The 16,383-nt window shown below is 43.0% G+C and overlaps 1 protein-coding gene across 1 annotated transcript in view; it reads left to right on the top strand.

The window, feature by feature from the left end:
- Positions 1-16,383, top strand: part of LOC109042976 (discoidin domain-containing receptor 2) — a 594,631-nt gene that overhangs the window by 557,161 nt on the left and 21,087 nt on the right. The window contains 5 exon segments of the mRNA XM_019059971.2: positions 942-1,149; positions 5,730-5,840; positions 8,333-8,388; positions 8,390-8,750; positions 13,964-14,127. Of these exon segments, the coding sequence (XP_018915516.2) occupies positions 942-1,149; positions 5,730-5,840; positions 8,333-8,388; positions 8,390-8,750; positions 13,964-14,127 (900 nt within the window).

Genomic DNA, 16,383 nt, shown 5'->3' with positions numbered 1-16,383 from the left:
CAGGGTCCCAGTATATTTTCCCGGCTGACAGTTTCCCACTATTAGTAGCCGATGTCGGGGCTCAGGAGGGTGCGAGGTGGTAACAGAATACGAGGGATCGGTTTTTTTTTTTATTATTCATGGCGTAAATTCTTGACGCCGCCGCTCCTTCCGCGTTTCAGCACGCGCTCGAGGAGGTGGCGAAGGAGCGAAATCTTATTTTAATTGACTACCCCGCGGAAACGTCCCCCTACCCCCACCGCCCCGAAATCGTGCCCCCCAGACGTAGCGTGCCGGGGTATAAATCAAACGGAGTAATCTCTGATTGCGCCGCGACGAAGGAAACTCATGTTTTACCGCGAACAGTCGGGGAAAGCCATTAACGCGCAAATTTTCGGGGGTGGGGTTTTTCTGCGGCTTTTCTCTCCATCTGAAATGACTGTTTTTTTTGTTTTTTTTTGCGTGGGGAAACTTGGTGTATCTTACTGACGCTACGCGGTAGTATAGAGGGTCTTCGGCATATCTCTCATCCACCCTCTAAACTCGGAATGGCCTTTTGGACAATTTCAGTTATTAGTGGCTGTGGATATCTTCGAGTTTTGTAACTATACTGCTTTATTTCCTAATTTTTTTTTTTTTTTTTTTTTGCCTGTATCATTACTGACGCTACGCAAGGGTAGTAATAAAGGGAGTCTTCGAGCATATCCTCTCATCCACCCTCCAAACTCGGAAATGGGCCCTTTTCGGACAATTTCAGTTATTTAGTGGGCTGTAGGATATCTCTATAAGTTTATGTAACTAACTGCTTTTATCTTCCCTAAAATGAAGGCAATTCAATCGCGATCAGTCCTTTGTGTGATTGTTGTTCCAGGAAGTTTGTCTGTTCCTCTCATCGAATCTTAGAACCATTTTTGCTTTAATGTAACATCCTATTGATGAATTTCCTCGATCTCTGTTTGCAGGTATTCTCCGAAGCAAAATTGTGGTTCAGCGTCGGCGGAAAGTACTTCACGGGTGATCCAATCACCTACACGTACATGGAGGATCGGATCTTTGAGCATTCCAGAAACATCACTATCAAACTACATCATAGAATCGGTCGTGCCGTGAAAATACAACTTTTCTTCGCTGCCCGATGGATCATGATCAGCGAAGTGAATTTCGATTCTGGTAAGTGTTTTTTTCCTGTCTTGGATTCCCCACAATTTCCGCTTAAATTTCTCTTATTGATAAAAATATGATTCATCGTGTCTACTGTCGACTGAAAAAAGAAGAAGAAATAAATTCGATCCAACTCGTATGTTTATCATGTTTGCGCACTGATTACTCACCACAGCTGATAGCGCTTCCCTTAATGGACAGCATCCGCTGATTAAGCAACTACTGTCGTGGATGAACCTCATTCAGTTTTACTTATTATCGCTAGTTTCAACTGTCCGCACATCGTTGCAATCACTTACGTGTGTTGCGTAAAATATTATATTCTCTGATTAAAAAATAAAAATATTTGTTGCAAAAACACCGTTTCGTGCAGTCCAAAAATGACGAAGTTAAATGTGGTTGTGTCTCTTGAGGAAGGCCTCAATGCCCTGAACTTGTTTTTAGTGTATTGGAAGTGAACAGTGCCTCAAATGTGAAAGTGTTCGAAATTTCTCAAATCGTCATGCTTCCCCTCTTTTTTTCTCGTTTTCAAATAACAAATTAGAGATGTTTTTATGGAATACGAAGTTGAATATGTGGAACAAGTATTGAAAGTTTCCCGTGTCCCTCAAATATATATTGACGATTATTTCACCCATCAGCCTATAATGTGATTGAAAATAATGGCCTCTCTCACATCAGCTCTCTTCATTTTCATGACTGCCTCTTCAAACATTTTTCTTCGCGTAAAACCGAACGCAGCATGTACGAGGCAGGGATTCGAAACTTCGAAAATCCTTCAAGACGAATCCCTCTCGATTAAACTAGCAGTCACGCGTGGGTTAGAACGGAACTCGGACAAAATAGGTATCCATCGGATAAACAAGAGAAATTCCAAGACGGAACTTCCCGACCTAAAAAATCTGTGCGTGAACCAGTCCCACCGGAGTTACTACACCGAGTCATCGTTGGTCCCTCTATTGAACAGGGTACGCACCGGAAAACAGCTTAAACCGCTGAAAGTAAACAGAGTGCTTTCGTGCTTGGCCCGTGTGAAGTCGGACGACATGCGCGATTTCAACTACGTCGACCCTGTTTCGCCGAGGTTCGGAGGCACGCGGAATATGATGGAGGTTGTGGGAATCCACGACGGTTCGATCGGCGAGGTCGTTTATGCCGCGCAGGCGACAACGAGGGATCTTCTGAGCTTGTGGATGAACAGTTCGGGAAGCAAGAGGTGTATTTTGAACCCCAATTACACTGAGCTAGGGGTTGGTTATTCGAAAGGCGTGGTGCGGGGCCTTACTGGACGCTGATATTTTGGGGTGAGTAGAAGAACCTATTGACGGTGAAACGGCAAAAACTCGTATCTAGAGGACTTTTGGGGGTAAAAGAGCATATGAGGCTTTCGACACTGCTGAAATTGTGCTACTTAGTTTTTTTCAATTGGACTACATTTTGCAATTGGGAACTATAATTTCTGACTCAGTTTAGAAATAACTTATGAGCCATTAGTTTCCCGATGCACAAAAGTGTTTTTAAGGATGAGCCAGAAATTTTAGTTCCTAATTGCAAAATGTAGTCCAATTAGAGTAACCTTTCCGAGAGTTCCGCTATAAACCCACTCCGGATTTTTCCTCACTTTTGTGTTGAAGTAAGTTGGATGTTTATGAATTTCATTTGGTGCAAACGCACTGAAAAATTGCTCAATTTTCGCAGCATTTTAAGCCTCTTACGCCCTTTTACTGGGGAAGTCCCTAATTTCCGTTTTTGGTTTATTTGTGCTATCTTATGATAGGCGTATGGTTCACCGTGTTTCAGGTAATGCCCCCGGGCTTTTTTCCCATTTCTGTTTTCTAGGGCACAAAGCATCGTTTCCAGCTATGAAAGTACATTATTCTTTTCCAAGATTTCAGAATTTTAAAAAAAAGAAAAACAACTCTACATTATACCTATAATTTTTCCGTTTCTGTCCAAAATGTTTCCGATATTTACGCTTTACCAGGGGAAAAATCAATGAAATACTCAGGTAGAAACATCCAATAGTCGTCCGACAGAAATACAGCCTGGAAATAGAAATTTTTCAACGTTGAAATGTACTTTACGTTCTTTCGTCTGGGGAGCGACAAAATTTACTCTCTCAGAATACTTCGTCAGAAATTTCAATTCGTGTGGGTAATTTTTATTTTTCTCCTACATGATAACATCGAAGTGCCTAAACAAAGAAACAAAAATGCAACCTTAGAAACACGAATACACTTCGGGGCTCATCTCGTAAAGGGTCCATACGTTCCACATTGCTTTTCTTTCTCAAAAAGTACCCATTTTTCCGTGAAAGGAATCGAGAAAAAAGCTAATTTCAGCCGAAAAACGGCAACGATGCACCCGTCGGTGGCCGGAGCTTTTGAGTGAGTGGCAGGGTAGGAAAGGGCAAAGGCAGAATTCCAGACGAGCGAACTTTTAAATAATACACGCCAGCCGGACACGCGAAATGACGGCTTTCGAGTGTCATTTATTATCAGATTTTCGCTTCTCCGGACAATTATTGTTTACCTTAGAAACGGACAAAAAGTAAATACAATTAGGGGTCCGTAATTCCGCCGCCCCCACTCCCCTCGCCCATTGCCGCTCGGGCCGGCGAACAGGGATTATTATTCAAGTTGAAGGGATGCCACTCTCTCCGTCCCGGAGTCAGAGCGGTCCCCGTTTTATGAAATATTCAAATTCCAGCCGAGCCCCCCCCCCCCCCCCCCCCCTGCGAGCTTTGCCTCCACACACACCTTCGTTGTACGTCGCGTAGAGCTCCAATTATGGTCGCCTCCCCGAAGTTACCGAATTGCAAGGGAATTTCCGGTATTTTAGGAAAGTGCATTTTTATTCCTTTATGTTCTCAAATTCCAAAAAAGCACGTATTTTTTGAAAAGACGCGGAATTTTGGGATTTTGAAAGTAGAATTCTCACCGTAAAGGGATTCTGATGGTTAAGTTAAGAAGATGACCCGAATTTGACCAAGTTGTGGCGTTTTGAATTTTTTTTTTAAAAGTTACCGAATTGCAAGGGGATTTCCGGTATTTTAAAGAAATGCATTTCTATCCCTTTGTGTTCCCAAATTCCAAAAAAGCACGTGTTTTTTTGAAAAGACGGGGGATTTTGGGATTTTGAAAATAGAATTTTCACCGTAAAGGGATTCTGATGGTTAAGTTAAAAAAATGACCCAAAATTGACAAAGTTGTGGCATTTTGAAAAAAAAAAAAAATTCTAATATATTGGATATTGACTAAAGGATGGCGTTTTGAAAACAAGTTTCTCTAAGAATTCCAAAAGAGCCCATTGCCCAGAAAATTTTGTTCGAAGTTTTAGATCAAAGAGGTTTTGTAGAGGTTGAAGGAGTTTCCGTCACCAGTAATTTCGAATGGTTCCTTAGGCTATATGAAGAATAAATGTGTGAAGGCGCAAAAATCCGCAAATATTTGCCTGAAATTATTTTATTCGCTCTCGAAAATGTCTTCGCTGTCTACCGCAAAATATCGTCACATTATGTATAAATAGGTTGCATAGGTTGGCAAGGTAAGGGAAAATTATTGTGAAACGTGTGTTCGTCGGGATATGATTTGAATTAATAAATTTCTTTATAGTATTGATGATGCGCTAAGTGTACACCACCGAGCATCTCTGCGAAAGTTTAGGGATTGATGCCATTCTCAGAAATGCAGGTGCAGGCAAGCTCGGTCCCTGAAAAAATTAGGCGGGGCCAGGTCATCTATCGTCAAATTCGCCTTCAAACAATACATTTGGAATTTCATGACAGCCATGTTCAGATAGTCATCGCTCTAGTTTTCAGGGTTTTCAGAAAAACTTCCTTATAATGGCCACCTCAAGCATCACTGGAAAAAAAAACACATTGGTTCTAGAGTCCGACTCTTAAAAACATCGACAAGAAAAAATACTCTTGATTCAATCGGATTTTTGCTTATATCAAGAACCAAGCCTCTTAATTTGAGCGGATTTCCTTTTGATTTCAGCAAAAATCTGATTGAATCAAGAGTCCTTTTTCTTGTCAATGTTTTCAAGAGTCTGGACTCTAGATCCAATGTGTTTTTTTTCCAGTGATTGAAAGACAGCATTAAGTCGGCGGACGAATATTCGGCGTAACAATCATTTTATTATATATTTTTGCGGAACCGAAAGGATTTCTTCTCGTTAAACTTTAAACTCAACGTGGCGTTTGAGTTTGTCGCGTGACGTGGCAACTGCACGTGAACCCAGGGGACGAACACGGAGGGTTGAATTCACTCTTGTCCTGTGCCACCCAGTAATTTAGCCGCCTTGATTTCGGGTTTGTCCGCCCTCTCATTGCAGGATGCGTTTCATTCTCGGTTCGCACCTTGTTGCAATCAGCTCACACCTTCCGAGGAAGCCGCAAAGTATTTTTATCCGCACGGCAAACGTTCACACGTGACTCGGCGTGAGTCGGCAACTGAACATTCGAGACGGTGCAAAATGGACTTTCTAAAATGAAATTTTATTCTCTCTTCCCTTTTTTGTAAAATTTTGACTTACTTCAATTTTCTGGATCCTAGTGGTCTAAATATTTTGGTTTTCTGTTTCAGCTCCTGCTAACGGCAACTTTTCTGAAGAGGTGCCCGTATCCAACGAAGCTCCAGCTCAACCTGAAGTTTACGTGGAGAAAGATTTTAGTCATACTAGCTCGAATGTGCCTGGTGAGTAAACACTACCAAGTTTGTAATTTTACGGTTGGTTCCAAGATGCATTCTGAAAATTTTGTCCGAGCTAGGGAGCTCAAGGACCAGGGTCATCAGGTTTTTTTACGGGGGTTTTAATCCATTATATTAATAAGTCAAACCTTGATGAATGATATCCATTGTCGTTTCTGAGCCCTATCCCGATATTACCCTTGAAATTTCACGCAACTTGAATTTTAATGCAAAATTGCCTGAAATTTCTTAGTGAAATATCAAATTCTTGTTTTCATAAAAGTTTTACTTTCATGCCTTGTCATGCATGCAGCATCCCTATGGATATCAGGGGTCGTATCAGAATGGATTTTTTTTTTCTACTTAAAAAGGGGTCCCTTTCAAGCTAAAAGTCCAATTTGACGACAAAGGGACATGTTAGACGCAAATCTTATGCACATTGCTCCTTTTAGCATACACCTTCGTCTCCCGGACGAAGGGACGTAACTCCATTCCAAGTCTGTAAAATTGACTCGAATAATTCAATTTTTTACGAGAAAAACCCGCATAATTTTCGTCGAAATTTTGTCTGATTTTTGCGAAATTAGTGAAATTTTCATTTAGAAATTCTCAAGATTTCCTGGTATAAATGCAATTTGCGCGGAAAAATGTGGCAAAATTGAAATGTAGCTACGTTCTTTCATGGGAGAAACGAAGATTTATTTCTACATTCGTATTCAACGGGGCAACGCGGCCCCTAATTTCGATACCTCCGAGTGGCGGAGTAGGATGCACATTGCAGCGTGCAGTGCACTGGGAGCGGCTTCTCGTCGAGATGGAGCGATAAGCCAGGGACACTCGACGCCCGACGCAGGGACACGTCCCGGCCCGAAGTTCCCGACAATACGTTTCGGGATCGATTGTTCCCGCGGTCGGCGGACCCCGGGCTGGCTCAAGTGCGTGCACTTGAGATGAATCGAAAATGAAGCCATTGTTTAGCACTCCCGAAAACGAGCATCCAACACACCGCACTCGACGCGCCACCGATACTCCCGTACTAAGAAAAAACGCCGTATGAACTTTCAGGCATTGCCAAATTCCTTTGATAAAACGCGAATTTCCTGGTAAATTTATGTATATTTTCCTCCCAATTTTTCAGATAATTTTGTTAGCAATTTTACCCAAAGATTCTGAAAATTTAAAGAAGAAATATTCATAACTTTCCTCAAAAATGAACATTTTATCGAAGGAAATTTGGCAACTCTCGAATGTTCATACGGCGTTTTTCCTCAGCACGGCAGGATACCCCACCCGCGCCCGCGCCACCCTCTCGAGACGCTGAACACGAGTGCCTCTCACCTTTGACGGCTCAATTCGTCGTCCCTCTGACGTAAGGACATATCTCAATCATCGAATGAGCCCTGGAAAGCATTGGGTTATATGATCGATAGGGCTCATCTCAAAATGTCACGTCTGAGAGGGGAAATGGAAGTTTCGCGGCTGCAAGGCTGGTTCTCGGCAGGGTTTCGAAAGTTTGCTATTTCGTATCGAATATTATTTTATTTACTTCATTTTTTAAAATAAGGAATAGAAGAGTCGAGAAGAGGGAATGAGAAAACGAGGCGGATTCCAAGTGGGAAAATAAATAAACTCTTAGTTGTAGAGCGGCAGTTTTTATGGTTGTGCAAGTTGCACGGCTCTAGAAACCTACGTGATTCTTAAGGTGCCGAAGACAACTTAAACCAAAACTCCTTCACATGTTCAGGTACGCAATGCGGACATCCCTTGAGTTAGTATAGTTGCATCCAGGCGCTATTATCAACTTCGCATTTTCGAACCGCTTTCAGTGTCTGTCAACACAAAATAACTATAGAAGGTTGAAGAAAGGGTTTCTCTGGGAAATGGAGATAGCGAGTGGAAAGACAAATAGGTGGAAGAAGCGTACCAACTTCTATTCATTGAGCTAAATATTTACATCGATCATGTCGCACGATGAAACCATTTTTGGACCAAGTCCAACCAGAATCGTCCTTCGAATGAAACTTTGGTCGATGTAGTAAGAACCTAACCCAAGTTTCTGGTAATGACGTTGCATTTTCTGGGGGCCAATTTTTTTTTCCTGGTAACCACAGGCTGATTATTGAATTTGGGGAACGAAGATGGACGGACGAAGGAGACAGGGGAAATGGAGCAATCCTTCTGGTTGAAAATGGTGGTTGCTACAGACTAAGAGGGATTCACTGAAGGGTCTCTCGTGAGTAAGCGTTCGTATAGTCAACTGCGCACTCCCCTTATCCATTGCAACCACAAGCTTGCACCAGTAGGATCATTCTGTTTTCTCTTTGTCCATGTCCATAAATTGCAGTAATCAGCTTGCAGAGCCTAAAATTGTATGCTCCCAGAATTGATCCTAGAATTTACCATTAGCATTGCAAGAGCAACGATTCATCTCTCTCCATGCAGGGTGTCTTATCACCATCCAAAAATCCCTTTTAACCCCCTTCATCCCTCTGTTACAGTTTCGACGCCCAACTCGGAGGACCCGACCTACATGGCAGTGCTGATCGGGGTGCTCGATGGCGTTCATCATCCTCCTGGCGCTGGCGATCTTCCTGATGGTCTCGCGGCACCGGCAGCGCAAGTGCTTCGCCTCGCCACTGGCCACGAAGACGGCCCTCTCGGCCGGGAACCACCAGCACCTGTCGACCGGGAGTTCCTGCGGGACGGGCACCGGCGGGAGCTACAGCGGGAAGGAGGGCACCATCGTGTCCTCGTGTCTCCCGCCGCCGCCCCCCGCCCCGCCCGACGCCGTCCTCCTCATGGACCGACTCGTCAAGCTCGACGACTACCAGGAGCCCTACCAGGCCCTGTCGCCCTTCTACAGTTATAGTAATGTTGTCATGCAATCCGTCAACAATAATGCAGCTGTTCCTGCTGGTAAGTTTTTTGCGTTTTCTTCAGTTTTTGCTTTCAATAATGTTTCCGACAATTTTTCACGAAAATTGTCTCCACTACAAGGATTCTTATCAATTCGATTTATCAGGCAGGATCCTTGAGTTCAGAGTATCTGCCGTTAGTAACAAGCACTGGGAAAAAAAACACATTGAATCTAGAGTCCAGACTCTTGAAAACATTGACAAGAAAGAGGACTCTTGATTCAATCAGATTTAAGCTTAAATCAAAAGCAAATCCGCTCAAATTAAGAGGCTTGGCTCTTGATTTAAGCTTAAATCTGATTGAATCAAGAGTATTTTTTCTTGTCCATGTTTTTCAGAGTCTGGACTCTAGATCCGATGTGGTTTTTCCAGTGAGTGGAAAATGTTAGGAAATTCGACGTTCTCAATAGAAAACCAGAAAGGAAACAGGAAAATCAGTAATTAATTAGGAAATTCTGAGTGCCTCTAGCAGTTTTCGAGAATTTTTCAAACTTTTGACTCATTTCATTGAATAGGTCGATTTTTTTTAATGAGACGCGTGTCAATTTAGTCGTGCATAAAATCGGGAAATCTCGTCTTAAATATTAGAAAAACTCAGGAAAATCCGAAATTGGGGGAACCGTGATGAAATCCTCCTTAGCTGTCTGATCAGAGAAATTAAGTCAGACACGTTTTTAGCACATTTTTTTCGTTGCTCTTTGCTACTTGAGTACGGAGCGGCTGTGAATTTCAGTTCAAATTTTCGGAAAAAGACAATCTTATGGAAACATTCTTACCCTTATTCAAACTGAACCTTAACTTCTCCTCCTCTTACGCCGAAATATTCCAAGTTTTCTTTCAGCATCTTACTCTCCGAGCACTCCAATCGCGGCGACAAGCATTACCAAGAAGTTGGGGGCGAAAAATTCGAGTCCGCGGTCTATTTTGCCTTGCCGTGGAATAACCCCGTATGAACTTTCAGACCTTGCCAAATCTCCTCGGATAAAATTCGAATATTCATGAGAAACAGAATAATTCTGCCCTGCTTAGTAAGAGCGCCGCAATGTACATTCAAGAGTTACCAAATTTCATCCAGTTAAATGTTTATTTTTCAGAAAGTTAGGAATATTTTCTCTTGAAGTACTCAGATAATTACGATCTAATCGCGAATGAAATGCTCTGCAAAATAGGAAGAAAAATATTTACAGATTCCTCTGAAAATTGGTATTTTAACCAAAAAAAATTGGCAACTTCTGATGGTTTACACTGCGCTCTCTCTTAGTACGGCAGAATTCTCACTGTACAGAATACAATGAAAAAAAAACAAAAAAAAACACATTGGATCTAGAGTCCAGACTCTTGAAAACATTGACAAGAAAAAATACTCTTGATTCAATCAGATTTAAGCTTAAATCAAAAGGAAATCAGCTTAGATTAAGAGGCTTGGTTCTTGATTTAAGCTAGATTCTGATTGAATCAAGAGTACTTTTTCTTGTCGTATGTTTTTAAGAGTCTGGACTCTAGATCCAATGTGTTTCTTTTCCTGTGTTTCTACAAGTAGTTCACAGAATTGTATCCGCACTTTGATCTAAAGTATCTGAAAATATCAAGCAAAAATATCCCCAACTTTTCTGAAAAATGAATATTCTATCGGGGGAAATTCGGCAATACTCAGAATGTACATACGACGTTTTCGGCATAAAGCTGCGGAATGCGGCTCAATTTCACCCGGGAATTCGGGAGTTTTCGGGGCAGAGCGAGAGCGAGCGGGACCTCGAGTCGGGCTGCTCGGCTGCGGCTATCAAAGTTCCTCGGGACCTCGGGACACCGGAACCGCGAATTCCGACCTAACAACTTCATAATATTCCGAATTCTCGCGCTTTGTCCGCAGTCGGCTCCCATTCCGATCACCTTGCCCCCCCCCCCCCAACGCCCCCCCCCCCCGAGCCCCCCTTCACTATCGAATGCGCGCCGCCTTTTCCGGCCCAACTCTCGGTTTTGTCAAAGGGTGCAGATAGGGCGCATTACCGGATCCGGGAATCCAGGGGGTGGGTTACTTCACGCGGTTTGCGTTGTTCGAGAATTGTGGCTCCCTGCCTTCGAGGGAAAAGAATGGAAGAAGAAAAGGCACAGTTATTTCCCCATGGTTCATGCACTGGAAAAAAACACACATTGGATCTCGAGTCCAGACTCTTAAAAACATCGATAAGAAAAAATACTCTTGATTCAATCGGATTTTTTCTTAAATCAAGAACCAAGCCTCATAATTTAAGCGGATTTCGTTTTTATTCAATCAAAAATCCGATTGAATCAAGAGTATTTTTTCTTGTCAATGTTTTTAAGAGTCTGAACTCCAGATCCAATGTGGTTTTTTTTTTCCAGTGTGGTTTATCAAACCATCCAACCTTTCACATTCCGCCACCCCCAAAAACACCTTTCAACCCTTTACTCGTTCGTTACAATACCTTCAAGGAAACCAGGAGGATCCCCTCTGTTTTTTCGTCGAGTTTGTTGTCGAACGGTTGCTGGGTTGCGTGACGGGGATGGCAGGCGGGCTACGCGCCGAGTCCGCGGAAGTTACGAGTATCGAGATCCGGCTTCTGTTCCATCCTTCCGTGCCAAACAAAAACCACATATCTACTCGAAGTTAACCCCTACAGATAGGTGGTTTTGCCGGAGCGGGGTCAGCCCTCCCGGAGGACGGACGAGTGAAAATAATTTCGCCGAATTTATGGGACTGCGCCGCGTTCTTTCGTGCCTCCTTCCGCGATCGTAACTCGGCCGAGTCAATGGTGTTATTAGCCACTCGCGGCCGGGCCCCGGGCCATGCCGAAGAAGGATTTATTCGGCCCTGCCGCTACCGCTAGCGTCGAAACCACTGCTGCCGTGTTCCCGGGGATATTCTCAGGATAGGATGAATATGCTAGGATATGCGCGGATTTTCGGGAATATTTCCACTGGGATTTGTGATAATTTTTCTCTCTCGCACTTAATTAGTTTTTGAGTACTCCTTCTCGTATAACCTCGCATATTGAAGGAGAAAATCGGAGGTTTTTCCATGTCCAGGAATGTTGGCAAGGAATTTCCTGCTGAATTTTCTTTCCGAAAAACTTGATGGAGATGCAAACAGGCACAAGTTTTACTCGCAATATAAAGGGTCCCTAGGTGCGTTCCCTAGAATTCAAGAAAACTTTGATTCTTCGGATCAACGAATGCTTTTTCAGCCCCCCTCCCCCCTATTCTTTAGCACCCCGAATGCGAGGTTTTCTAAACGCTTTTTCCAGGTAATTTACCTGAATTTATAGTCCCTGTTTTAGGGTTTCAAGGATACGCTCATTGCTCGTCTCTCCGCGTATATTCCCGGTATTTGGAAAGATATAATCGAAGTTACTTAAATGGACCATATCTTTGCAAAAAGGAATCATATTCCCAGGCTCGGTTTAGAAAACTTATGTGCCATTAGTTTCCCTATGCAAATAATTGTTGTTACGTATGAGCCAGAAATGTAGTTCCTAATCGCAAAATGAAGCCCAAATATAAAGTCTGTGCTTCACTTATCAACGAGAAAACCTTTGGGGTTTTCGTGTGTTTCAGTATCAGTTGGCGTTATTTCAAACATCTCCGAAGCGTTTGTCGTCAATTTTGAACGGTATCCGTGTTTTTTTCTCCACCAATAAGCTTGAAAGTGGCGTAAGTGGATGGATACGAAAAAATGGAGCCCACGTTCTCATAATTATCTCAATTTTTCAACTATAATTCGAGTTTTTTTTCCAATATGCATAGAGATCGTGAATGTGACAACACTGCTGATATTTTATAGTACGCAAAGGACATGCATTGCGGCGCTACGCACGCACGGAAAACTATCATTATGCGTTGAATTCCCCTTCCCTCGCCCTCGCCCGGCGCTTATTTATCTTTTTGGGTTGACTCTCATTTAAGTCCCTTCGCAGAATAAACAGCGATTTTGCGGCTGATAGCTCCGCTTCATGTTTATGTTTTAATCAGCACGCACGGAAAGCCACTCTCGAGATTTATGGCGCTTCTTCAGTTCCTGTTTCGCATTCCCTCCTCATCCGTGACTCCCCTGTAAAAAAAATGTCTTGATCAGACCGCGAAGTAGGGACTACATTAATGAAACGATTCTATCAGGGTGTCTACCGTCAGTAAGAACTGGAAAATCTTTGAAATTTTGACGTTGTCAGGAAAATTTAGGAAAATATTCGGGAAATCGTTCTTGTATCAAGAAATTCCGAGTCTGGCAAGAATTTTCCAACTACGAGTACATGCAGTTTAGCCATGGAAAAGTGCAGTATTCGAATCAATTTATTGAATATTTTGGTGTATAAAATCAGAAGAGTTACATTTTATTCACGCAAAAAATCAGGAAAATTCAATTAAGATTTCAGAAAAATATCAAGAAAATCCAAAATGAAATTTTAGTCGACGCCCTCTACTCTCAAAAGCAGGAATCAAAGAAAATCTGATACTCCGTCATAACATGTGCCACCGGAAAAAAAGTCGCTTGGATCTATAGAGCAGACTCCCAAAACATTGATGAGAAAAAATTCTCTTTTATTCGATTGGATATCTAAATTAAGAGGCTTGGCTCTCGATTCAAGCAAAAATCTGATTGGATCAAGAGTCTTTTTTGTTTGTTTTTTTGCCGCTATTTTTTGGTCAATGTTCTAAACTCTAAAGAGTATGCTTTTTAGATCCAAGCGACTTTTTTCCAGTGAAGTGGATGCATGATACCAAGAAAAATGTCGCTAATTTTCAAGGTGATTCCATAGACATGATTTGATTGACAGTTCCCATTTAAACTCTCTTGAATCGATAGACATCGATTCCATCGATACCCTTACGTCGCACAGTGGATCGAGTCAATTCGCAAGGTCGGACATGAAATTTTTGACGAAAACTGCAGATTTTTATGTTGATCTCGTCACATTTTAAACTTAAAGGGGTGGTTCTTGAGGGAAATTTCACGAGAAAACCAATGGAACTACTTTTAGAACTTCAACATTTTGTATAAACGGAGTTATAAGCGTTTAAAGTTTCCAAATTTTGTCCAACCTCTCCTATTGACTCGATCCACTGTGATGAATGGCTCGGAAAATGAAAACGTGATTCGATCGACATTTTTCATAAATTTTCTTTCTCTGCATTTTCTTCCACACGCCCACTCTTTCCCCTCGGTTGAATCTAACGAATCTATTTTTGATTTGTCAACAGACGTCTCTTACGACTACGCAGTACCTGAAACCGGGACGATCCCGCTGCTGAGTCCCGAAGCGACCCCGCCGCTGCCCTGCTCCGGCGACAAGGACAGCCTCTTCTCCAAAGGCTCCAAAGGCTCCTCCAACAGGAGCATAAAAGACGAGTGCAAAGGCAAAAAGGTAAGCTCCACCAACCCACCTCGAAATTGCATCTCCGTAATTTTTCGCCGCGCCTTCTTTGAACCCGGACCCACCTCCTACGCAAGACAGCGGTAACTCCACCCCGGAATGAACCCCGACATGCACGAACACAAGTCGTAGCTGCGGCCCGTGGAGTTACTGCTGTCTCGCGTAGCTTCGCAGAGGCGGAAATCTTTTCGTGGAAAATATGATAAAGGATAACAACGCACGCACTCGAACATTCCGCCTTGTCTCTGCTCGCGAGGCAGCGTGTCCCTTTGTGCATGCACGGCGTTTGATGTCGGATAAATATTTTATATTTCGGAGCCCGAAATTAATACCGGGTTACGGGACGGCGCCTTTGTGCGGACTCCAAGTGCACCGGCTCGCCCTCGGGTGCAGGGCAACGTGCAGCGTGCAACGTGTGGCGGTATGTGGGCGCGTACGTACAGTATGTGCTTTTATACTGCCGTGCTAAGGAAGAACGCCGCATGAGCCTTCAGACGTTGCCAAATGTCCTCCGACAAAAACCGAATTTACTGGGAAAATTCTGAATATTATTTTCCAAAATTTTCAGACAGTTATTGAACGCAATTTGATCTAAAATATCTGAAAATTTCGAGGGAAAATATACTTAAATTGCGTCAAAAATACATGTTTTATCGAGGTAAATTTGGCAACTCTCGAATATTCATACGGCGTTCTTCCTAAGCACGGCAGAGTAATCCGCGCGAGCAGGAAGCGCGAGTCTTGTTTGTCTTCGCGCGAGCGGTGTTTGATGCCGGCGCGAGCGGCTCCGGCGATACGCGGCGCACGAGGGGCGAGCGTTTTGATTCTATGGTGAAATGAAATTGGATCGCATTTTGCATTTTGGAACTACATTGGATCTAGAGACCAGACTTTGCGCTGAATCCGAATCTGAAGTTTCCGCACGCGTATCTGGTGAGCATTTTCCGCTATTTTGAAAAAATGGCCTAAAAAGGCCTTTTTTTTGCGGTTTTTTTGATATAGCGGCTACGGATGAGGAAAAGTCCCGGATTTAGCTAATGTTTTGAATAGCTGACATAATTTGGAAGAAAATGGTGTATACATATGTTAGGTTTGCTTAAAAATTGAGGAAGATACAGCATCGTGAACATCGCGCCTATTCACGTTTTCGCGGCGCACCCGTTAACGCGTGATCCGGCTCGCCGCGGTCAGCTAAGTTCCGAAGCGTTCCAAAGTTCCGAGATCCGAGGTTCCTCAATTTTTGAGCAAACCTAGCATATTCATATACCATTTTCTTCCAAATTTTGTCAGCTATTCAAAACATTAGCTAAATCCGGGACTTTTCCTCATCCGTAGCCGCTATATCAAAAAAACCGCAAAAAAAGGCCTTTTTAGGCCATTTTTTCAAAATAGCGGAAAATGCTCACCAGATACGCGTGCGGAAACTTCAGATTCGGATTCAGCGACCCAAAAAACATAAAGTAGGCCAAAAAAATCGCTGTGTACCCAAAATTCCAGGTAGACTTACCAGGCGCCTGGACTACATTGGATCTAGAGACCAGACTCTTGAAAACATTGGCAAGAAAAAATACCCTTGATTCAATCAGATTTTTGCGTAAATCAAAAGGAAATCCGCTCAAATTAAGAGGCTTGGTTCTTGATTTAAGCTTAAATCTGATTGAATCAAGAGTATTTTTTCTTGTCGATGTTTTTAAGAGTCTGGACTCTAGATCCAATGTGTTTTTTTTCCAGTGCACTGGTTCCTATTAGTAATTTTCCAATTATGTCATCAAGTTTTTATCAAGTTTGACAACTATTCTGATTCTGATTTCTTATTTCTAGCCCATCAATAAATCCATATTTCTATGAAAAATCTAAATTATATCGCATTTTCAAATCGCCAAAATTTCGTCTTTACACCCCGTGTGTGGCCGCTCGCTCCTGGTACGTAGCAGTGGCGAAATTCTTTATTATTTCGCTCTTCGAGAGCGAGCGTGCGGAGCTTTTGTGCCGGGATTGAGGCATCGCTCCGTGCTCTTTGACCTGCACCCCCCCCCCCCCATCCGCCCCGCCGAGTCCTCGACCGGGCATCCCCGCTGCCCCGGCCCCAGCGGAGAGAGTAACATGATTAATTTTATTTTCCGGCTCTGTATTTCCCTCGATTTTTCTTGGCCCGCCAACTCGCGTGTTTTCCCTCGCCTCTCAATTATTATTACCGCCGGCCGGAGATATTTCTTCCTTCGCCTGCTAATCCATTGATTTGTCTGC

This window comes from Bemisia tabaci, chromosome 6 (assembly GCF_918797505.1).
Source record: "Bemisia tabaci chromosome 6, PGI_BMITA_v3".
NCBI lineage: Eukaryota > Metazoa > Arthropoda > Insecta > Hemiptera > Aleyrodidae > Bemisia > Bemisia tabaci.
Note: the sequence above shows the minus strand (reverse complement) of the source record. Positions and strands in the feature narration are given on the sequence as shown.